This window comes from Sorex araneus, chromosome 3 (assembly GCF_027595985.1).
Source record: "Sorex araneus isolate mSorAra2 chromosome 3, mSorAra2.pri, whole genome shotgun sequence".
In the NCBI taxonomy this organism is placed as follows: Eukaryota; Metazoa; Chordata; class Mammalia; order Eulipotyphla; family Soricidae; genus Sorex; species Sorex araneus.
In genome coordinates this window covers 120,340,927-120,360,364 of record NC_073304.1, presented here as the reverse complement: position 1 = coordinate 120,360,364, position 19,438 = coordinate 120,340,927, and the positions used below count along the sequence as shown (strand labels likewise).

The window sequence follows — 19,438 nt, the reverse complement described above, 5'->3', positions numbered from 1 at the left end:
CAGTTCTATTCTCACCATTGCATACGGTCCCAAGTATAGCCCAGTGTGGCCCCAAAACAAAACAAAAAACAGCCCACAAAACTGTATTTTCTGCACTTAGGGATCACTCTTGGCAGGCTCAGAGAACTGTATGGGATTTCCTTTGAACCCACAGTGCACACAGGAATCAGCCAGTCTTCATCCAAGCGTATGATGGGATTTTAGGCACCCACAGTTAATGTACTATTATACAGCAGAATGTATGAGGCTAAGGATATGGCTCAGTGGTAGCACTTGCTTTGCATGTCTTAGGCCCTGGTTTAATTCCAAGGACTACCTCCACCCCACCCCCTGAAAAAAATTCAACTCGGGGAGAAGAGAAATAGTACAGGGTTTTAAGACACTTGCCTTGCATGTGGCCAACTCTGAATTAAATTTCCGGCATGGTGTGTGGTCCCCTTAGCAGGCACTGCCAGCTCAGACCAAACCCTTCCCAGGCTGCTGACCAGCACATCTTGTCAAGGGCAGGCACTTCAGGGGCCGTTGCTGCAGTACCTGGCATGATAATCAGCCTCCTCTGGGCCCCGAAGAGGTCAGAAGCCCTCTTAGTTCTGTCCTAATTTTATTTTATTTTGTTTTATCTTGGCAGTGCTACGAATCAAACCCAGAGCCTCATACAAAACAGGCAAGTTCTCTACTGAGCAGTCCAGACCCCTGGCCCTTTAGCACTACCTCCTAGGGACCTCCAGGAGACAGTCTTTTTGTTTGTTTGGTTTGGGGGCCACACCCAGCAGTTTATTCCTGGCTCTGTACTCAGGGATTGCTTCCAGTGGGATTTGGGGGACCAAATGGGATTCTGGAGATCAAACGATCTGGGGATTCTGGCGAGCACTCTACCCACTGTATTACTGCTCTGGTCCTTTTTTGTCTGTTTCTTTTAGTGGGGGTGTAGGGAAGGAGCACAGATGATGGTGCTCAGGACTTCCTCCTGGCTTGGTGCTAAGGGGTCACTCCTGGCAGGACTCAGGTGACCATTTGAGGTGCCGGGGATCACAGGGTTGGCTGTATACTAGGCAAGCACCCTAACTGCTGTACCGTCTCTCCAATTTGAGACAGGCCTGCACTCTGGCCATGGCTGCAAAGACTGAGGGTTTAATGAACTCCTCTCCCCTGCTTCCCAAAGGATGGGGGGAGGGGGAGCACAGGCTCAGGGCCAGAGAGTTGGGGTGTGGTCAGCCAGAGGCCTGACAGGGTCCTGCAGGGTAGAGGGTTGGGCTCAACAACCTTCAATACCCAGCATCCTCCGAGGCACCGCGTCCATCTCTGGGCCCCATCTGGCTGTGGGGGCAGCAGAGCTGCTGGCACTCTTGGGACACACACACACACACACACACACACACACACACACACACATGGGCTCTCCGCCTGCCAGGCTATGCCTGGTAGTACTGCTGGGCTTCCCACTTCCCCACCGTTGCCCCCCTGGATGCGCCTTTGAAGCAGTACCTAACCAGGAAGATTGGGTTCTGCAACCCTCACCCCACTCTGAGTCCACATATGCAATTGGTGGGTCTCGAAGTGCCCCTCGCCCCTGGGATGCGTGTCCGCCAACACTGAGCACCCCCCACCCACCAGCCCTGGCTGGAGGAGGTGGGGTCTGAGGGCAGGGCCTGGGATGGGAAATCAAACATAATAGCCACCGTGCACTGAGCTACTCACACCCTGAGCATCTTCCAGCTGGGACAATTGCTCCTAACTACCGTGATGAGGAAGACAAGATTATCCTCCCATTTTCTCACACATATTGCTTCAGGGGGTGAAGAAATGTGTTCAGAAAGCAGGCGAGGCGGTCAGACAGGAACAGCAATCTGGGTGGTGGACACGGACCTAGAGCACGGGCTCAGGCAGTGTGACCAGTGACCTGCACAGGACTCGGGAATTCCCAGACTGCAGGCCCACTACTCACAGCTCTCCCCCAGACTTTCCCCAAAAACAATCCTCAAGTTTGCTGATTAGCTGCTGCCCCACCCCCACCCCAACTCGGAGCTTAGCTGAGGACACTGGGCTGCATGCTTACAAGGGGCCTGGTGCTACTCTGACTTTGGGGCAGGGGTGTAAAGGACAAAAGATGGGCAGTATCTGCTCTCTTGGGACACCAAAAGAATGAGCACAGAGAAGGTAGGAAGCAAGAGGTGGGTGAGAGTAGGGCTGAGGGCTTCCTGGAAGAGGCGGTGACAAAGTTCTTCTCAAAAGCTAAGACTCCCTCTACCTCCCCAGCCGCCGGCCCTAAGAGCCTCCATTCCAGACATACCTGACTCATGCACCAACTACCTTTCCAGACTCTGGCTGGAGCTCCCATGAAAATGCTCCTGCCCGAGTCAGACAAAAACAGAGTCATCAGCGCATATTCTCACACAGCCCTGTGTGTGGAATTCCTCTCCTGTGCCAAAGGCCCAGTGCACATCCCCCATCACTGGCGGTGCTCCCCAGAGCCAGGCTGTGCTCCCTGTCCTGTTTCCTCATGGAGCACCCAGGCTCCACAGTGGCACCCAGACAGCATGGGACACACAGCAGGGAGATACTGCCTGAGGTCCCGCCACTGTTGCACATACAATGCTGCCACTGAGGAGCCGCGCTGGTAAAGCAATGGGTTTACAAGCCTGCAGTCCTGGGACCGTGGCCTGGGCTGAAAGGCGACAGCCGGTCAGAGCCAACAGAGAGTGAGCAACTGAAAGCCAGCAGCTTCCTGGCTCAGAGACGGGAAAACGCCCGTTCCACCCTCCAGCTTCTCCTCAGAAAGCTGGGCAGGAAGCTCCATCCCCATGGTACAGCAAGCCCCTGAGGCAGAGGTGAGACTCAGGTGCTTCTCTGACTGTCAGCTCTCTTTACCTGGTCCTGCGAGACACACACACACACACACACACACACACACACACACACACACACACACACACACAGAGAGATACCCAGCTCTCCTCATCTGGTCCCAGGACACACACACTCACACTCTGACACCGAGCTCTTCTCACCTGGTCCCAGATCTTCTCACTTTGTCTCAGGGCATGCTCACAAATACTCACATGCTCACATACTCAGAGACATGCTCACACACTCTCACGCATACACACACACACACACACACACACACACACACACATGCTCATACACATACTCACACATGCATGCTTACACACACATACACATGCTCACACACATGCTTACACAGGGACACATAAATACCCACAAGCACACATTCACACACACTCATACATTCTTATACTCACACGTGGTTTTTCCAAGGCACACACAAACACACACTGACACATAACAATCACACATGGGGCTTGTCTGAAGCACACATAAATATACTTGCACACTCACACACAGTGTACTTATCTGCAGCACACACACACACACACACACACACACACACATACACACACACACACACCCTTGTTCACAGCCCAGGCAGCCTGTCAGGCTCCTGGAGGGTGGAGCCATCACTCAGACTTTTCCAAACCTCCTCAACCGAGCCAGAGGAAGAAGCAAACCTCCTGCAGATCACAGACTAGCTTAACCCAGCTAAGTATAAGAGGGTAGGCACGTGACACCTGCAGTTTGGAGGGCACAGCTGCTGTCCCCTCCTATCTGGGGTGTTCCATGCCCAGCCCTGCCTGCACTCACCCAGGGTGTCCGAGCCGCTCTCCACTGTCTCGTTGACCTTCCTTGCAACTCTGGCCACTGCCTCGCCCATCTTCTTCAGCATGCAGACGTGGGTATCCTGTTGCCAGCCACCAGGCTGGACTGCTGCTCATACAGGCACCTGGGGAAGACAGGCCCTCAAGTGCCCGCCCACCGGCAAGGGACCAAGCCCTGGGTCCGCCCTCCCCAAGGGCCTGGGCTGCAGAAGCACGGGTCAGGACCAGCTCTCCACAGGCTCGGCCTGTGAGGGATGCTCTGTCTTAAGAGGTGGCACAGGCCAGCCCTCCTGCTCCCTGGGCGGTCAAGCCCAGTGATGACCTAAGCAACTGGCAGCAGTAAAGCAGCAGGTGATTCACTGGACAGGTGGGGCAGGAGGTGAGGCTGACTTACAGGAAGGGCACATGCCTTCCACCTGCCCCTCACACCTTCAGCATCTTGGTCACCCCACCTGAGCCAAGCACCCTCTTGGTGCCAAGACATGGAGCCAGAAAGCTGCATGAGAGGTGGCCCTGTCTGCTCCCAGCTCCCTGGCAGCAGCTGCGTGGTCTTAGGACCTCCCTCCCACTCTCGGGAGAGGCATAGGGGCAAGGTTTCCCTGCAGACCCTAATTCCAGCCTGATGCTGAGCTCATCTGCAAGATCCCAGAGGAAGGTGCAGGGAGGGAAGCAGGCAGGGAAGTGAGAGAAGGTAAACTGGATCACGGAGAGAAGAGGCATGAAGGGGGCCAGGGCTGTGAAAAGCACATGCCTGACACATGTAATAAGGGGGTGGGCAGCAATCAATCAAAATGGTGAGATATTGGGGTCAGGGAGATAGCTCAGCGGAAGGGGTGCATAATGGCACACACTAGGACCTGAATTCAAACCCACAAGGGCCCTGCAGCTCTGACAGATGTGGCTCTGCAAGCTCCCCAAGCTAGGCCCTTGTTGCCCAGGTGACATCAACACAGTAGGGCAAAGACAGTACCACATCCTTGGGTCTGAGTTATTCATTCAGACCAGATGGCCAAATAATGCCAGGGCCCCTGAACATTGCTTAGGAGGCACACCTCCCAATTATTAGGTGTCAGAGATTTCAATGATCTAGAAGTATTTCCAGGGGCTGGAGTGATAGCACAGCGGGTAAGGCGTTTGCCTTGCACGCGGCTGATCCAGGTTCAATTCCCAGTATCCCATATGGTTCCCCGAGCACTGCCAGGAGGAACTTCTGAGTGCAAAGCCAGGAGTAAAATCTGTGCATCACCAGGTATGACCCCAAAACAAACAAACAAAACAAAACAAAAGAAGTATTTCCAGCTGTGATTACAGAGGAGGAAACTGAGGCAAAGAGAAGACAAAATGGCCTAGCCAAAATCAGAGAGAGTGAGTAGCACTAATGCCACATTCCCACTCCACATCTGGTGCTCACTGTTTAACAAAAGTCGTCCCCAATGCCAATGCAGCTCCCCACAAAGAGTCAGGTACCCGGAGGTCAAGGTCAGTAATGGCCTTCTCCACCCCACATCCCCAATTCCGATCTCACAGATGCCTCAAGGAGCTCCAACGAACTCACTCACTATGGAGGTCAAAGGCAGAAAAATGTGTGGGGTGTGTGTGTGTGTGTGTGTGTGTGTGTGTTTGCCACTGTAAGATACCAAAGAAGACACTTGCACTTGCTAGCTAAGAGCCTTGGGAAAGATTATTTTTTGTTTTGTGGGCCCCACTTGGCTTACTTCTGGCTTTGTGCTCAGGGTTCTCTCCTGCAGGGGCCAAGGGACCATACTGGCCAGCAAGGCAAGCATCCTACCCACTGTACTACCTCTCCAGCCCCAGTAGAAAAGATTCTTTTTTTTTCTTTTTTTTCTTTTTGGGTCACACCCGGCAATGCACAGGGGTTACTCCTGGCTCATGCACTCAGGAATTACTCCTGGCGGTGCTCGGGGGACCATATGGGATGCTGGGAATCAAAGCTGGGTCGGCCACATGCAAGGCAAACGCCCTACCCTCTGTGCTATTGCTCTAGCCCCCCAGTAGAAAAGATTCTTAACTTCTCTGAGCCCCAGTCTTTGTCTTTGTAGATCGCACAATATCCATTCCCATGGGTTCCTATGAGGACTGAACAAAATATATAGGAGATAGAGAGACTCAGTGAAAACTAGCTAGAAGGATGAGAGTATGCACATGTGATGACAGCATGCATACCAGTTTCAAGTCCTTAAGACTTTGAACAACCTGGTGGAACTCATCTTTGAGGAATGAACAGAATTTCCATCTCTCCACCTCCAGGAAGTTTTCCCTAATTGCCTCAGCCTCCCAGGTTTTCTCCTCCCTCTGATTTTCAGAGGCACTTAATATCTTGGCACAAGCCACTTGGGTTTGTGAGCTTTTTATGGTGTATTTTGTTTGCTTGTTTTGTTCCACACCCAGAGATACTCTCAAGGGTTACTCCTAGCTAGGTGCTCGGGTGTCATTCTTGGCAGTGTTGTGTTCATATGGTGCCAGGAATTGAACCTAGGGCTCCCACATGCAAAACATACGCTTCAACCCTTTGCGCAATCTTCCAGTCACTGTTTATGAGCTTTTAAAAATATTCACTCTTGTCTCCCCAGTTGACCCAAAGGCAACTTGAGGCAAAGAGCAGACCTAGACTGCTTTCTTCCTGCATTTTCCCACACACAACAGAGATATTCCCCATGGAAATGACAATGACCAACTGCCACCCTTTGGATTTTAAATCTACATATAGATCAGCTCTTAATGAGAAGGACCACTGTATTACTGTGTCACTGTCACCCTGTTGTTCTTCAATTTACTCAAGCGGGCACCAGTAACATCTCTATTCCTCCCAGCCCCGAGATTTTTAGCAGCCTCTCCTTACTCGTCTTTCCCAACAATTGGAGGCTCTTTCGGGGTCAGGAGAATGAGACCTAAAACGAGAAGCACCATGAATGCCTAACAGTGCCAGGTGGGCAACATGTATAAGAGAGGTCAGAATCAGACAGGAAGGAATAGTGAGAACTCTGCCTAACTGAGCCCAACACTTGCACCATGTTTGCCGGCTTTTGGGGTGGTGCTGAGAGATGAGTACTCAGATAGATGCTTAATAGTTGTTCCCTGCAGTGTTCAAAGGACCATACACAGTAGTGCCAGAGACCAAACCCAGATCCTCTTTTGGGGGAGGGAGATGAACTTCTGACCACACCCAACAGTGCTCAGGGATCACTCCTGGGACCATATGGAGTGCCAGGGATTGAACCTGGGTTAGCCGCATGCAAACCTTTGAGCAAGGTTCAAACTAAAGCATTCCCAGGAAGTGATTCCTCAGGTACAGACTGCAAATAACAAAATGAATGGGTGGGGAATGTTGCCCTAGTTCGTGGGCGCTGAGCCGTGGGCTGTCCCTCCTGTAAGAATCCATAAGCTGCTTTCACGGGGGAGATACAGGCTGGGATAGTTGCCACTCAGACCCTGACTTCTCCCTCCACTGCAGCTCCCGGCGCCCGGCAGCCTTCACTCTTTCTTTTCTTTTCTTTCTTTTTTTTTTTTTTTTTGCTTTTTGGGTCACACCTGGCAATGCACAGGGGTTACTCCTGGCTCATGCACTCAGGAATTACTCCTGGCGGTGCTCGGGGGACCACATGGGAAGCCAGGAATCGAACCCGAGGACCCGGCCGCGTGCAAGGCAAACGCCCTCCCCGCTGTGCTGTCGCTCCAGCCCCTTCACTCTCTCATATCTGGAGCTCCGCGACCCGGGCCAAGCAGCGCCAGCGGCACCGCGGCCGCACCAGCGGCTCCTATATTTAGTTACTGCTGCGGCCGCCGGGGAACCTTAGAGCCTGGCAGCGGCGGTGAAGGGCAACTGGAGCCTCCCCGCCGTGGGGGAGGAGTGGGGGGGGGGGGGCGCCGCTCCGCCGCCGGCTCCCGCGGGGCTCGGGCTCGCCGGGCAGCGGAGGTGCGCGGGCGGCGATCAAGCGGCCGCCGGGGCCCACCGCCGCTGACCCATTTCCCAGGCCAGGGACGGGCCGGTCGCCGGGGCGCAGCCGACGCGCTGGCGCCGGCTCCCCGCGCCCTGAGCCGCAGCCGGGGGCCAGTCCTGATCCCCCGCCCCCCGAGACCCCGCAGCCCGCGGCCCCGCATGTCCCCGCGCGGCCTCCGGGCCCGGGCGCGCGGCGGGGGCGCCGGGTCCCGCGCCCGCTGCCGGGGCCCCGCCTCGGCCAATGCGCGCGCGGCGGGCGGGGACACGGGGTTGGCATAAAGCCGGCCGAGGGGCGGCCGCCGGGGCGCGCGGGGCGCGGGCCAAGCTCTGGGGAGGGAGCAAACCCCGCCGGGGACCCTCGGGGACCGGATCTACGGTGGCTACGGCCAGCGGAGGCGCCTCCCGCGGGAAACTGAGGCCCGACCGCGTCCCGGCTCCCGGGCCTGCCGCGTGCCCAGAGGCGTTGGCGCGGCGCCGGGCAGCCCAGAAGCCAAGGCCGGGGCCCCGCCGCGGGGTGCCCTGGGGGAGGGGAGGGGACGCTGCCCCCACCGGGACCCCCTTCTCCCTCGCTCCCGCTGCCCCTCCAGCGCCTAGCCTCGAACTACTTTTACTTTCGCAGGGCTCGAGGCGCGGGGCCCGCTCCGGGCCGCTCTGCGGCTCCACTTACGGCGACAATGCCTCCTAGCGCCCTGCGCGGCGCAGTCCCGCTCCCGCAGCCACCGGCGGCGCCCTAGGCCACAGCCGCGCGTCGGGGACCGCGGCCCGTGAGCGCACAGCCGCTCGGCCAATCGCCGCGCCGTCCTGGGCCACCGGGGCGGGAGCAGGCGGCGCGCGGCCAATCAGCGCGCCGGGCCCCTCACGCCGGCCCGGGAGAGCGGCGCGCGCGGAAAGGCGATCCCCGATCTAGCCCAGGCGGACGGGCGGGTCCGCTTTGTGCGCGGTTTCTGCAGGGGGACGCGGCTGGGGCGGCGCAGGTGTGGGCGGGAGCGGACGGCAGACCCCAGCGTTAGCCGGCCGACTCTCCAGATCTGTTTTTGTCCAAAAACTGAGGTGGAATGAACCAAATCGATGTCACTGTCACACACTGTGGTCTCCTTGCTCATGGATTTGCTCGAGCAGGCGCCAGTAACGTCTCCACTGTGATGATATTTTGGAAAACCCGAAAGAGGGAAACTTTCCGTGGGCTACTTCAGGCCCCGTGCCGGGGTCGTGAGGCAATGATTTAGCCACACGAGTCAGTCAGCCCTCGAAACGCCAGTGTTCTCCGCTTGGATGAAGGACCATAAATTCCGTCTCCCAGGATCCTCGCAGACGGTTCAGGGACCGTTTGGGCCGGCACCGCACAGCTCCCGGTAGCCAGTTACCGAGTCACAGTGGACCCCCGTCCCCTCAGACAGAGGGACCCCAATGACTCCACCAGTGAACAGATAGATAGACATGTGGGACTCCTAACGGGAGAATCGCTATTAGTCAGCCTAGTCAGCTGAGGCAGTCACATTCACCCGGGTCTTCAAGGATAAGAGTTTGAATTGTGTGTGTGTGCACACACACACACATACATACACACACGTTCTAAGAGCCGAGTTGAAATCTTTCAGGGGGCGAGTGTTGTACCAGAGCTGGCGATGCTCAGGGCTTACTCCTCGCTCTGCTTTCAGGGATCACTTTTGGCTGGGTTCAGGGGACCATAGAGGTTGCCAGAGATCCAGCCCAGGTCAGCGGGGTACCAGGCAAGCACCTTCACCTCTATACTATCCCTCTGGTCCATGTGTTGACCTCTTGACCTCAAGCACCTCAGAATCTAATGTTATTTGGAAATTACAGGTATAATTATTAAAGTCCTGTTGATGTGGACATGACTGGGCTATTAAGAAGAGAGGGAGGGGCTGGAGTGATAGCACAGCGGGTAGGGCGTTTGCCTTGCACGCGGCCACCCAGGTTCGAATCCCAGCATCCCATATGGTCCCCTGAGCACTGCCAGGGGTGATTCTTGAGTGCAGAGCCAGGAGTAAACCCTGTGCATCGCTGCGTGTGACCCCCCCCCCGCAAAAAAAGAGAGAGAGGGAGGAGTGATAGAACAGGGATAAGGTGCTTGCCATGCACGGGCTGACCTGGGTGCAATTCCTGCCATCCCATATCCCTGAGCCTGCCGGCAATGATTCCTGGATGCAGAGCCAGGCAGAAGTAAACCCTGAGCACTGCCAGATGTTGTCCCCCAAAAAACAAACTTTTTTTTTTTAATGAATTGAGTCTGTTCTGACCAAGTCAAGATGCTTACTTCTCTTGACAAAGAAGATCCTGCTACTTTGATTTCATGTAAAAGCAGGACTCCTAGGAGCCTTGGAGATCACTCAAAGGGCTGGGGAGCATTCTTTCATCCAGGAGCTCTGGTTTGATATTCATCATAGCATGAGCCCCCAATCACCACTAGGACTGACCTCCAAGTACTGAGCCAGGAGCAGCCCATGAACACCACTGGTTGTGATCCAAAACTCAAAACTTGGAGATGGAGCGATAGTAGAACTGGCAGACAGCTGGCCCAGGTTCAATCCCCGGCTCCTCATCTGTTCCCCTGAATCCCACTGGAAGTGATCCCTGACCACAGAGCCAAGAGTAAGCCCTGAGCATAGCCAGATGTGACCCCTTCTCCCCCAGAAGAAAAGAAAACCAAAAGAAAATAATAGCCTTCCATTTATAGCCAACTTCCTCTCAAGGATGTGTTCTCTTCCCTGAGGTCTGAAACATCTCAGGCCTTCCATATGCAGAGTCCAGGCACAGAAGATGTTATTGATTGGTGGCTCCAGCCTGGAGTCATTTTCCATTCATACCTCACCTGACTCAATCCTATCCCCTAGGAACTTCTCTTCTTTGGTTTTCTCATTTTGGTTTTGGGGGGGGCACGCCAGGTGGTGCTCAGGGACTACTCCTAGCTGAGAACTGGTAGAACTATGAGGTGTTTGAAGGATCAAAGCTAGGCTTCCCATATGCAAAGCATGCATTCTAGCCCTTTGAGATGTCTCCTTATTCCCTCTCCTAGGAATTTCATCCTGAGATTACCACTTCTACATGAGCAAGGCTCTTCCTTAAATAGACCAGATCTTGTTACATGGTAAGTGTTTGCATTAAAAATATATACATGTGCATATGTACATATGCATATGCACTTATATATGCTCATATACATATATGTACATATACATGTGCACTTATATATACTAATATATACACATATGTGTTTGTTTTGGGGGCTACACCAGGTAGTGTCAGGGTTCATTCCTGGTTCTGTGCCCAAGGATTATTACTAGTAGGGCTCAGGAGAACATATGGGGTGCCAGGAAGTCTGCCTTTCGCAAGACAAACACTTACCTGCTATGTTATCCAATACTCTGGTCCATTAGGTAATTTTTCCCCTGCATATTCAAAGACCCCCAAACCAAGAAGTTACCTAAAACAACAGTTATTTGGGGTTTCTTTCTGTTGTCTTGGAACCACACCCAGCAGTGTTTAGAACTTACTTCTGGCTCCATATCACTCCTGGTAGGCTCAGGGAACCATATGGGATGCTGGGGATCAAATCCAGGTTGACTGCATGCAAGGTCAGTGCCCTACCCATTGTGTTATTGCTCCAAGCCAAGAGTTATTTGTTCAGTTCAGGATTTTATGGATCAACTTTTGCATTCCCTCACACATTTGAAGTCTGTTGCTCAACCATCAGAGGCCTCTGTTTCTGGGAGTGGCTGGATGCTGACTGGGATCACTAGGACACATATTTCTCATCTACTAACAAGCTTGCCACCCCAGTAAGATTCATGCATGCTATTTTTAATTGCTACCATTAAGTATTGCTCAAGTTTCTGACCTTATAACAGGGCCACTTTCCTGATTTTTACTGTGTTAGCCCCACCCAGTGGTCACTGTTATCAGTGCTGGAGTTCCAACTATAAATCCCTTGCCCATGCTAACTTCAGCTTTATAACTGCTTTTTGGAAACAGTTCATGGTGGGAGAATTTACACCAGTGGTTTTCAACCACCATTGTAGACTAGCATGCCAATTCACAAGTGGAAAGAGGTTGAAAAACACTGGTTATTGTTGTGGTTGTCAGCCACCAGTCTAGGACTTTTGTGCCAGTCAGTGTTGCCTACAGGTTTAAAAAGGTTGAAAATCATGGATTTATATGACATGAAAGTCAGAGCATACTATAAACCAGATCGTGTGTGTGTGAACAGTTTATCAGAGTGCTACATTTTCCTTACACTGGACTTCTTCTATTGATTGAGAATTTTTGTTTTAGGTCAGGAGAGATTGCTAAATGGACTGCATGTATGCATTGCATGCAGGAGGCCCAGGTTCAGTCTCTGGTACTGCCCTGACAACTGCCAAGAGTGACATTGGAGCACAAATCTTACAGCAGCCCCCAAGCACTGCCAGCTATGAGCCCCAAACTAATAGATAAATACATCAATAAATGCAAGAAGTGGGTGCGGTGTTGTCAGCAGGTCAACCTGTACCTACGAGGTGTGTGCATCAGCAGCCTGATAGTGCCTCTAGGCTTCCATATACCCCAAAATTGCCGCTGTGCCTCTGACCAGACCCCAACAACTTGGGACCAAGTTTCCTGAGAAATTGGGGGCTGGAGTGATAGCACAGAGGGTAGGGCTTTGTCTTGCACGTGGCCAACCCGGGTTCGATTACCAGCATCCCATATGGTCCCCTGAGTACTGCCAGGAGTAATTCCTGAGTGCAGAGCCAGGAGTGATCCCTGTGCATTGACAGGTGTGACCCAAAAAGCAAAAAAAATAAAAAAAAAAAGTTTCCTGAGAAATTAAACAGCCAGAAGTTAGATATGTGGGAGCCAGCCCACAAAATACCTCTGGCTCAGCTACACAAGCTCATTTATCAGCCTTGCTTCAGAGACCCATAAATAAATCCGAAAAAGATCAAAAGCCGCAGTTAATCTCAGACCTGTGCAAGGCTGAACAGACCTCATCTGTGGCCAAGACCCAGAGACTAAACTAAAGCTCCCAGAAGAGAGCACCGCAAAATGTCCTGAATCTGTACCAGGCTGTCTTTACTGGGGCACCTTGGAGGGGGGCGGATTGAATCTCCCTCCCCTGCTCCAAACAGAACGGCAGCCAAAGACCTTCAGAACCCAACCGCTGCCATGCACAAGGCCACTTTCCACACGCTCCAATGAGCCTCATCCAAGAGGGGATGAGCCTCACCCACGATGAGATGAACCTCACCAGAGGGCAGACTGGCAGGGAAACCCAGATATGTGGGAACCCATGACTGAGATCTCCAAGCCCACTTGGATCGGATCAGGACTGGGCCTCCTCCCCCCAGTTTCCCAGTTTTCCAGAAGCTTGGCAGTCACCCACAAACTGCCCCCAGCGCCATGTAATCTCATCAACAGCCAAGACCCAGAGACTATAAACTAAAGCTCCCAGAAAGAATGACACAGAATTTCCCGGACATTATATTCTATCCATAACAAACAATACAAAACAAATCGTCTAGCATTGCCTTTTCAGCAGGCTTGAGTGGTGGTGAGACTGGTGTTGAAATATCAGATGTAACCAAAGCAGAGAGAGAGAGTATGGTGCAAATTGTCTGCCACACAGGCAGGGGAAGGGTTGGAACAGGAGTGGGTGGGGGAGAATCCTGGGGATTTTGGTGGTGGAAAATGTGCACTGGTGAAGGGATGGGTGTTTGATGATTGTATGCCCGAAGTTCAAACATGAAAGCATTGTAACTGTATCTCACAGTGAATCAAAAAAAAAAAGGGGGGGGAATAAAAATAATAATAATAATAATAATAATAATATAGGGGCTGGAGTGATAGCACAGCGGGTAGGGCGTTTGCCTTGCACGTGGCCAACCTGGGTTCGAATCCCAGCATCCCATATGGTCCCCTGAGCACCGCCAGGGGTAATTCCTGAGTGCAGAGCCAGGAGTAACCCCTGTGCATTGCCAGGTGTGACCCAAAAAGCAAAAAAATAATAATAATAAAATAAAGTAATAAAAATAAAAAATAATAATATAATAATAAAATTAACACTCAGAATTGAGTTTTTAAAAAGGTAATGTGATTTTCATGCCCAATTCAATCAGCTTAATCAATGGCTGAATAAATTATAAAAAAAAAAGGCTGAAGAGACCAGGGTAAATCAGAGGGGGGCTGGTCAGTCTGGTGGCTGCCCAAGCAGAGCCCCTGGCAGCCGCTTGCTCCCACAATCTAAAATCACTGCCATGCCCCTGGCCAGACTCCACCATCTCAGGACAGACCTCACTGGAGAAACAATCTGCTGAAAATTTAGATATGTGGGTTTTGTGACTGAACTCCAGGCTTTCTCAGAGTTGGGTGGGCTACCTCCCCACGCTTCCCTATATTTCTGAGAGTACCAGCAGTCATCCCGCAAAACCAACTCCAGGGCCACCATGTAAGCTCTTCTACTGACCTTGCTTCAGAGACCCATAAATAAATCTCAAAAGAGACCAAAAGCCCCAATTAATTTTGGCCCCGTGCGTGGCTGAACATACCAGGGTAAATTGGAGAAAGTGAGTCAGCCTGGTGCCCACCCTATCAGAGCCCTTGCCAGCCACTTGCTTCCACTTGCTTCTGCAATCCAAAATTGCCACTATGCCCCCAGCCCAATTCCACCTCCCTGTACTTCCAGAAGCCTCAGAAGTTATGTCAACACCCCAAAGTTGCCACCCGGTTTAAAAAAGCTATTCCAGCTTACCTTTCCCCCCAAAAAATACCGAACGCCCTGAAGGAAAAATCTCTTATATGTATATTGCAAACCATAGTGCACAAAAGGAGAGAGAGAAAGAAGAAAAGTGTCTGCCATAGAGGCAAGCTTGGGAGGGGGATGTTGGGGGATGGTGGGGAGGAAATGGTAGACATTGGTGGAGGAATGGGTTGTTGGAATCATTGTATGACTGAAACCCAATCATGGACAGCTTTGTAATGGATATTCAATTTTTTTTAAAAAAATTTAAATGCAAGGAGGCCTAGGGATGCAGCTTATCTGTAGAGTTCTTACTTGGCATGTATAAGGACCTGGGTTCAATCCCCATCACCATAAAAAATAAATATATAATAAAACATTTTAAAGTAAGCAAAAATAAAACCAGGGGGAAAAATCGGGTTGGGGTCAGAGAGATAGCATGGAGCACTTGCCTTTGCAACAGCAGGCTCCAGTTTAATCCCCAAATCATGTATAGTTGCCTAGGCACCACCATGAGTGATCCTTGAACAGAGACAGGAGTAAGCCCTGAACCAAATATTACCCAAAACAAACCAATGAAAAATATTAAGGAGCACTTCAGTGATAGTACAGCAGGTAGCACACTTATCTTGCATGCTGCCAACAGAGGTTCTATCTCCAGCATTCCATATGGTCCCCTGAGCCCCACCAGGAGTGATCCCTGAGTGCAGAGCCAGGACTAAGCCTTAAGCAGCACTGTGGCCCCCAAGCAATAAATAAATAACAACTAGTAAATAGTTCAAAGGACTGAGTGCATACTTTGTATGCAAGAGACCCCAGTTTGTTCCCTGGCACCACATGGTCCCCTGAGCACCACTAGGAGTGACTCTTGAGTACAGAGCTGGAACTAGTCCCTGAGCACCACTAAGTTTGCCCCCAAACAAAATGTTAATAAGAAATTAAAATTAATTGATGCAATGACAGCTTATAGTGCAGAAATGCATGGCCAGATGGTACAGGGGTTAAGGTACTTCCTTTGCACTCAGCCAACCTGGGTTCAATTCCCAGTACCACATACCATCCCTTAAGTTCCACCAGGAATGATCCCTGAGCATCACCAAGTGATCCAAAAAAAATCAAACAACAAATACTGGAGTGTTCTGCTGCAATGGATACTCACCAAAGACCACCAGATCTCTCTGGGGATCCCTCACACTACTGGTTCCCAGCAGCACCTAAAGATCAGGCTTCAGGGCCAGGTGTCACCAAGAGTGGCCCACAGGACTCTGAGCACTGCTTGGAGGCCAATAAAGAAACAAATGCCACATGCCAATGATGTTGCTGAAAGATGGGGGCAGAGGACAATTCAGTGTAGGACCCAGACTGGATGGCTCAAAGGCAAAAGTTCCTGCCTTGCAAAGTTGAGACCTTAAGTTAGATTCCCCATCCTGCCTGCATGCTCTGGGCACAGTCCTGGCATCCCCAGGTTCAATGGAGTGTGTGGTCTTCAGAACACAGCCATCTTCATGCAGGAAATGCAGTGACCTCTATGTGTATGTGTGTTTGTGTGTGTGTGTGTGTGTATGTACCTGCACATGCTGCTTTGTGTACTTGATCAGTCACCACAACAAAAGGGAAGGGGGAAACATAGTAAAAAGCAAACCAGATTATTTCATTACTTTGTGGACTAGAGACAGGGATCAAACCCAGGGCATCATTCATGTACTCACATGCTCAATACCTGGACAATGTCATTAAATTCTAACAAATTACTGTAGACAAAAATGCAGTGCCAGGGATTGAACCTGGGTCAGCGACAGGTAAAGCAAGCACCTTGCCTGCTGTACTTTTTCTGCTGTGCTCTCTCTTGGGCCCTTCTATACTTGTGTGTGTGTGTGTGTGTGTGTGTTTTATCACTGTTTTTTGGGGGGGGTCACACCTGTTGGTGCTCAGGGTTCACTCCTGGCTCTGTGCTCAGGAATCACTCCTGGTGCAACTCAGGGGACCATATGGTATGCTGGGGATTGAACAAGTCTGCAAGGCAAGAGCCTTACCAGCTGTACTATTTCTCCAACCCTTTGTTTACCAGTTTTGTTATTCCAGGGATTGAATCCTGATCTTCCAACATTATATATATTTTCAAGAAAATGACCTTTTTGCACATCTGGTTTAGAAAGCTGTTTATTCCCATAGGATAACTTTTTTCTTTTTTTAAAAAAGCATATCTTTTATTTATTTTTTTAAATTTTGGGCTTTGTTTTTGAGGGGGAGTGGTCACACCCAGCGATGCTCAGGGGTTACTCTTTTTGGTGCTCAGGGGACCATATAGGATGCCATGGAACCCAGGTCAGCCATGTTCAAGGGGAACATCCTTCCCACTGTACTATCACTCTGTCCCCAACCCATAGGACGATTTTCTATCAGGTAGAAGAGCAGACACTGTTCTTAAGTCTCTGTGAGAATGCTGTGGCACTTTGCAGAGAAGGGAGACATTCCAGAGGCTCTCAAGGTGTAAACTTGAAGGAGTTAGTCGCTCTCTGCTGCTGATCTGTGCACTCAGAACCTCCAAGTACCCCTTAGGTCTGGACTCACCCCAGCCCCCTGGAGAGAAAGTGAAACACACAGACTCACCGCTGGGAAACTAAGCTTATGCAGAGTGTGTCAGGGAGGAGAAAATTGCCCTTAAGAGGATTGGAAGATGGCCATGTCTGCAAGGACACATGGAAGACCTTAACAACAAACCATCTTAAACAAAGAGCTTGCTTTTCTCCTATGAAACAGAGTACAGCTCAGCTCCTGCCAGGTTAACTAAAAACCACTAAGGCCAGTTAATCTGTCCTATTCAGTGTGTTCCTCCCATCTCTGGCAAAAGTTGTTCATTGCTGAGCCAGAGGGAAGGGAAGGAAATAGCCACTTTGCCTTTAAGGAGATGACCCAGATATTGCAGCATCACTTTCTTTCAGAGCTTAAGGCCTGAAGTCACGTGACCATGTATACCTGCAAGGAATGCTGGGGAATGTCCTCTCCAGATGAGTAGTCACATGCTCTGCTAATAAATCTTGTTTTACTGAGACTACTGGGGGAAATGGATCCTGGGGAATAGTGGTCTCTGCCACGGGGAGAGATTTAGTGTAGGGAATTTCTATAGGTCAGGAGGTGGAGACTAAATACAAGCAATTAATCTTATTTTTCATGTTCTGACTCTTGGACTTAGTAGAGTCCTAGGAACTGTAGTTTATGAAAATAGATCTTATTCTTATAGCCACTTTCTAACTATCAACTGTTTGAGAGGAGGCCTGATTCTCTCCAGGGTTCAGACCAAAATACCTAGTTGCTAGGAAGTGTTTGTTGATTAGTTGTTTAGTTATCAATAGGTTAGGGAACTGTGAACTCATCCGTCACTTCAGCCTTTCTTGTAGCTCAGCTTTGCTCACCCCTCCCTCACCGAGAAGTTAGTTAATTAATGCATTGTTGCTATTCCTACCCATCCAGCCCTTCTTTTTTCTCATCAATAAAATCCCATTTGTTTTTCAGTCTGCTGTTTGGGGGCTACATCCAGCAGTGCTCAGGGATCAGTCCTGGTGGGGTGTAGATACCATATGTGGTGTCAAGGTTCAAACCCAGGTCAGCCATGTGCAAGCCAAGTGCCCTACCCAATGTACTATCACTCCAACCCCAGAATCCCGTTTTCTTTGGGACAGCAGTATACTAACAAAACACTCATTTCCCTGCATCTACTGAAACTAGTGTAAGCCATGGGTCATCGTTGGGTCAGTCATACTCATTGCCTAAGGCCACCATCATAAAGTGCCACAAATGGGGTACAGAGACTACTGAAGTTATTGTCTAGACCTTCTGGAAGTCTGAAATCATCTCAAAGGGGTTAGTTCCTTTGTAGGAGAATCTGTGCCAGCCTCAGCCCTTGGTCTGTTTCTCTCAATGTTGCTTCACGTTGCCTAGCCTCTGCACAAGTCTGTCTCTGTGTCCACATGTCCCATTTTACATAGACACCAGTCAATAGAACCCGCCCAAATGATTTCATTCTAACTGGATTGCCTCTTTAGACAAGTTAGAACCTCCAACATATCTTGCTTGGGAGGACATGATTCAACCCATAACACCAGTAAAAAAAAAATCAGGGGCCTTGGGGTTAGCTCAGTGCTTAGAGCCCCTGCCTTGCAAACATAAGGCCTCAAGTTGAATCCCTGCCACTGCTGCTGGCATTTGACACGATCCTGCTGGCTCCATTGTCTGTGACCCTCATGACCCCTCCCCATGCCACAAGTCATTTCTGGCCATACCGCCCAGTGACAGAAAACACATGATTAATGGGCTGCAGCCCTCAGCGAGCACCATGCTCAGGAAGGGGGCCCCTGGAGAGCACTACAGTGACCCCATAAACACTGCAACCAGAAGCGTCAGAATGTGGAGCTGAGCCTGTGGCGCTGAGGTGGAGCAAGTGCCCTGTGTATAATCAGAGTGACATCCTTTCACGTTTGTCACATTTTCTCTGTTGGAAGGAAGACATAATGAACAAACAAAAGGTACAATTGGTACAGAATGTCAGAATATGTATGAACACTTGGAGCTAAAAGAACCAAAGGCATGAGATCTCCTGCAAGCACCACAGTTAAATGTGTGTGAGCATCACAACCAGATGTGTGTGTGTGTGTGTGTGTGTGTGTGTGAGAGAGAGAGAGAGAGAGAGAGAGAGAGAGAGAGAGAGAGAGAGCTTTCAGGGATCAAACCCAGGGTCTCATATGTGCCAGGCATAAGCTCTACCACTAATCTACCCCCAACCCCCACCCTTCCGCACACAGCTTTGTTTAAAAACAACCAATTTAATTACTTCAAACAATACAGCAGTTATTATCTCACAGCTTCTATGAGTCAGGCATCCTGGCACAGCTTAGCTGGATGTCTACAAGCCTGAAATCAAGGTGTGGTGAAGGGCTGTGTTCTCACCTGGACACCTGACTCAAGATGGGTCCACCTCCAGGCTGGCTCAGGTTCTGGCAGGCTCCATTTCCTTGTGGTGGCAGGACTCATGCACCATCTTGATTCTGCAAAGCCAGCAAAGGCTGGGGTCAC

At 50.9% G+C, this 19,438-nt stretch overlaps 1 protein-coding gene across 2 annotated transcripts in view; it reads right to left on the bottom strand.

Moving 5' to 3' along the window:
- Window positions 1-8,397, bottom strand: part of LRRC20 (leucine rich repeat containing 20) — a 74,008-nt gene extending 65,611 nt beyond the window's left edge. For both annotated transcript variants that reach the window (XM_004615489.2, XM_055130641.1), the window contains exons 1-2: window positions 8,303-8,397; window positions 3,664-3,802 (exon numbers count right to left, since the gene is read on the bottom strand). In XM_004615489.2, coding sequence (XP_004615546.2) covers window positions 3,664-3,745 — 82 coding nt within the window. In that variant the 5' untranslated portion in view covers window positions 3,746-3,802; window positions 8,303-8,397. The remainder of the gene's footprint in view (window positions 1-3,663; window positions 3,803-8,302) is intronic.
- Between the last annotated feature and the right edge of the window lie 11,041 nt (window positions 8,398-19,438).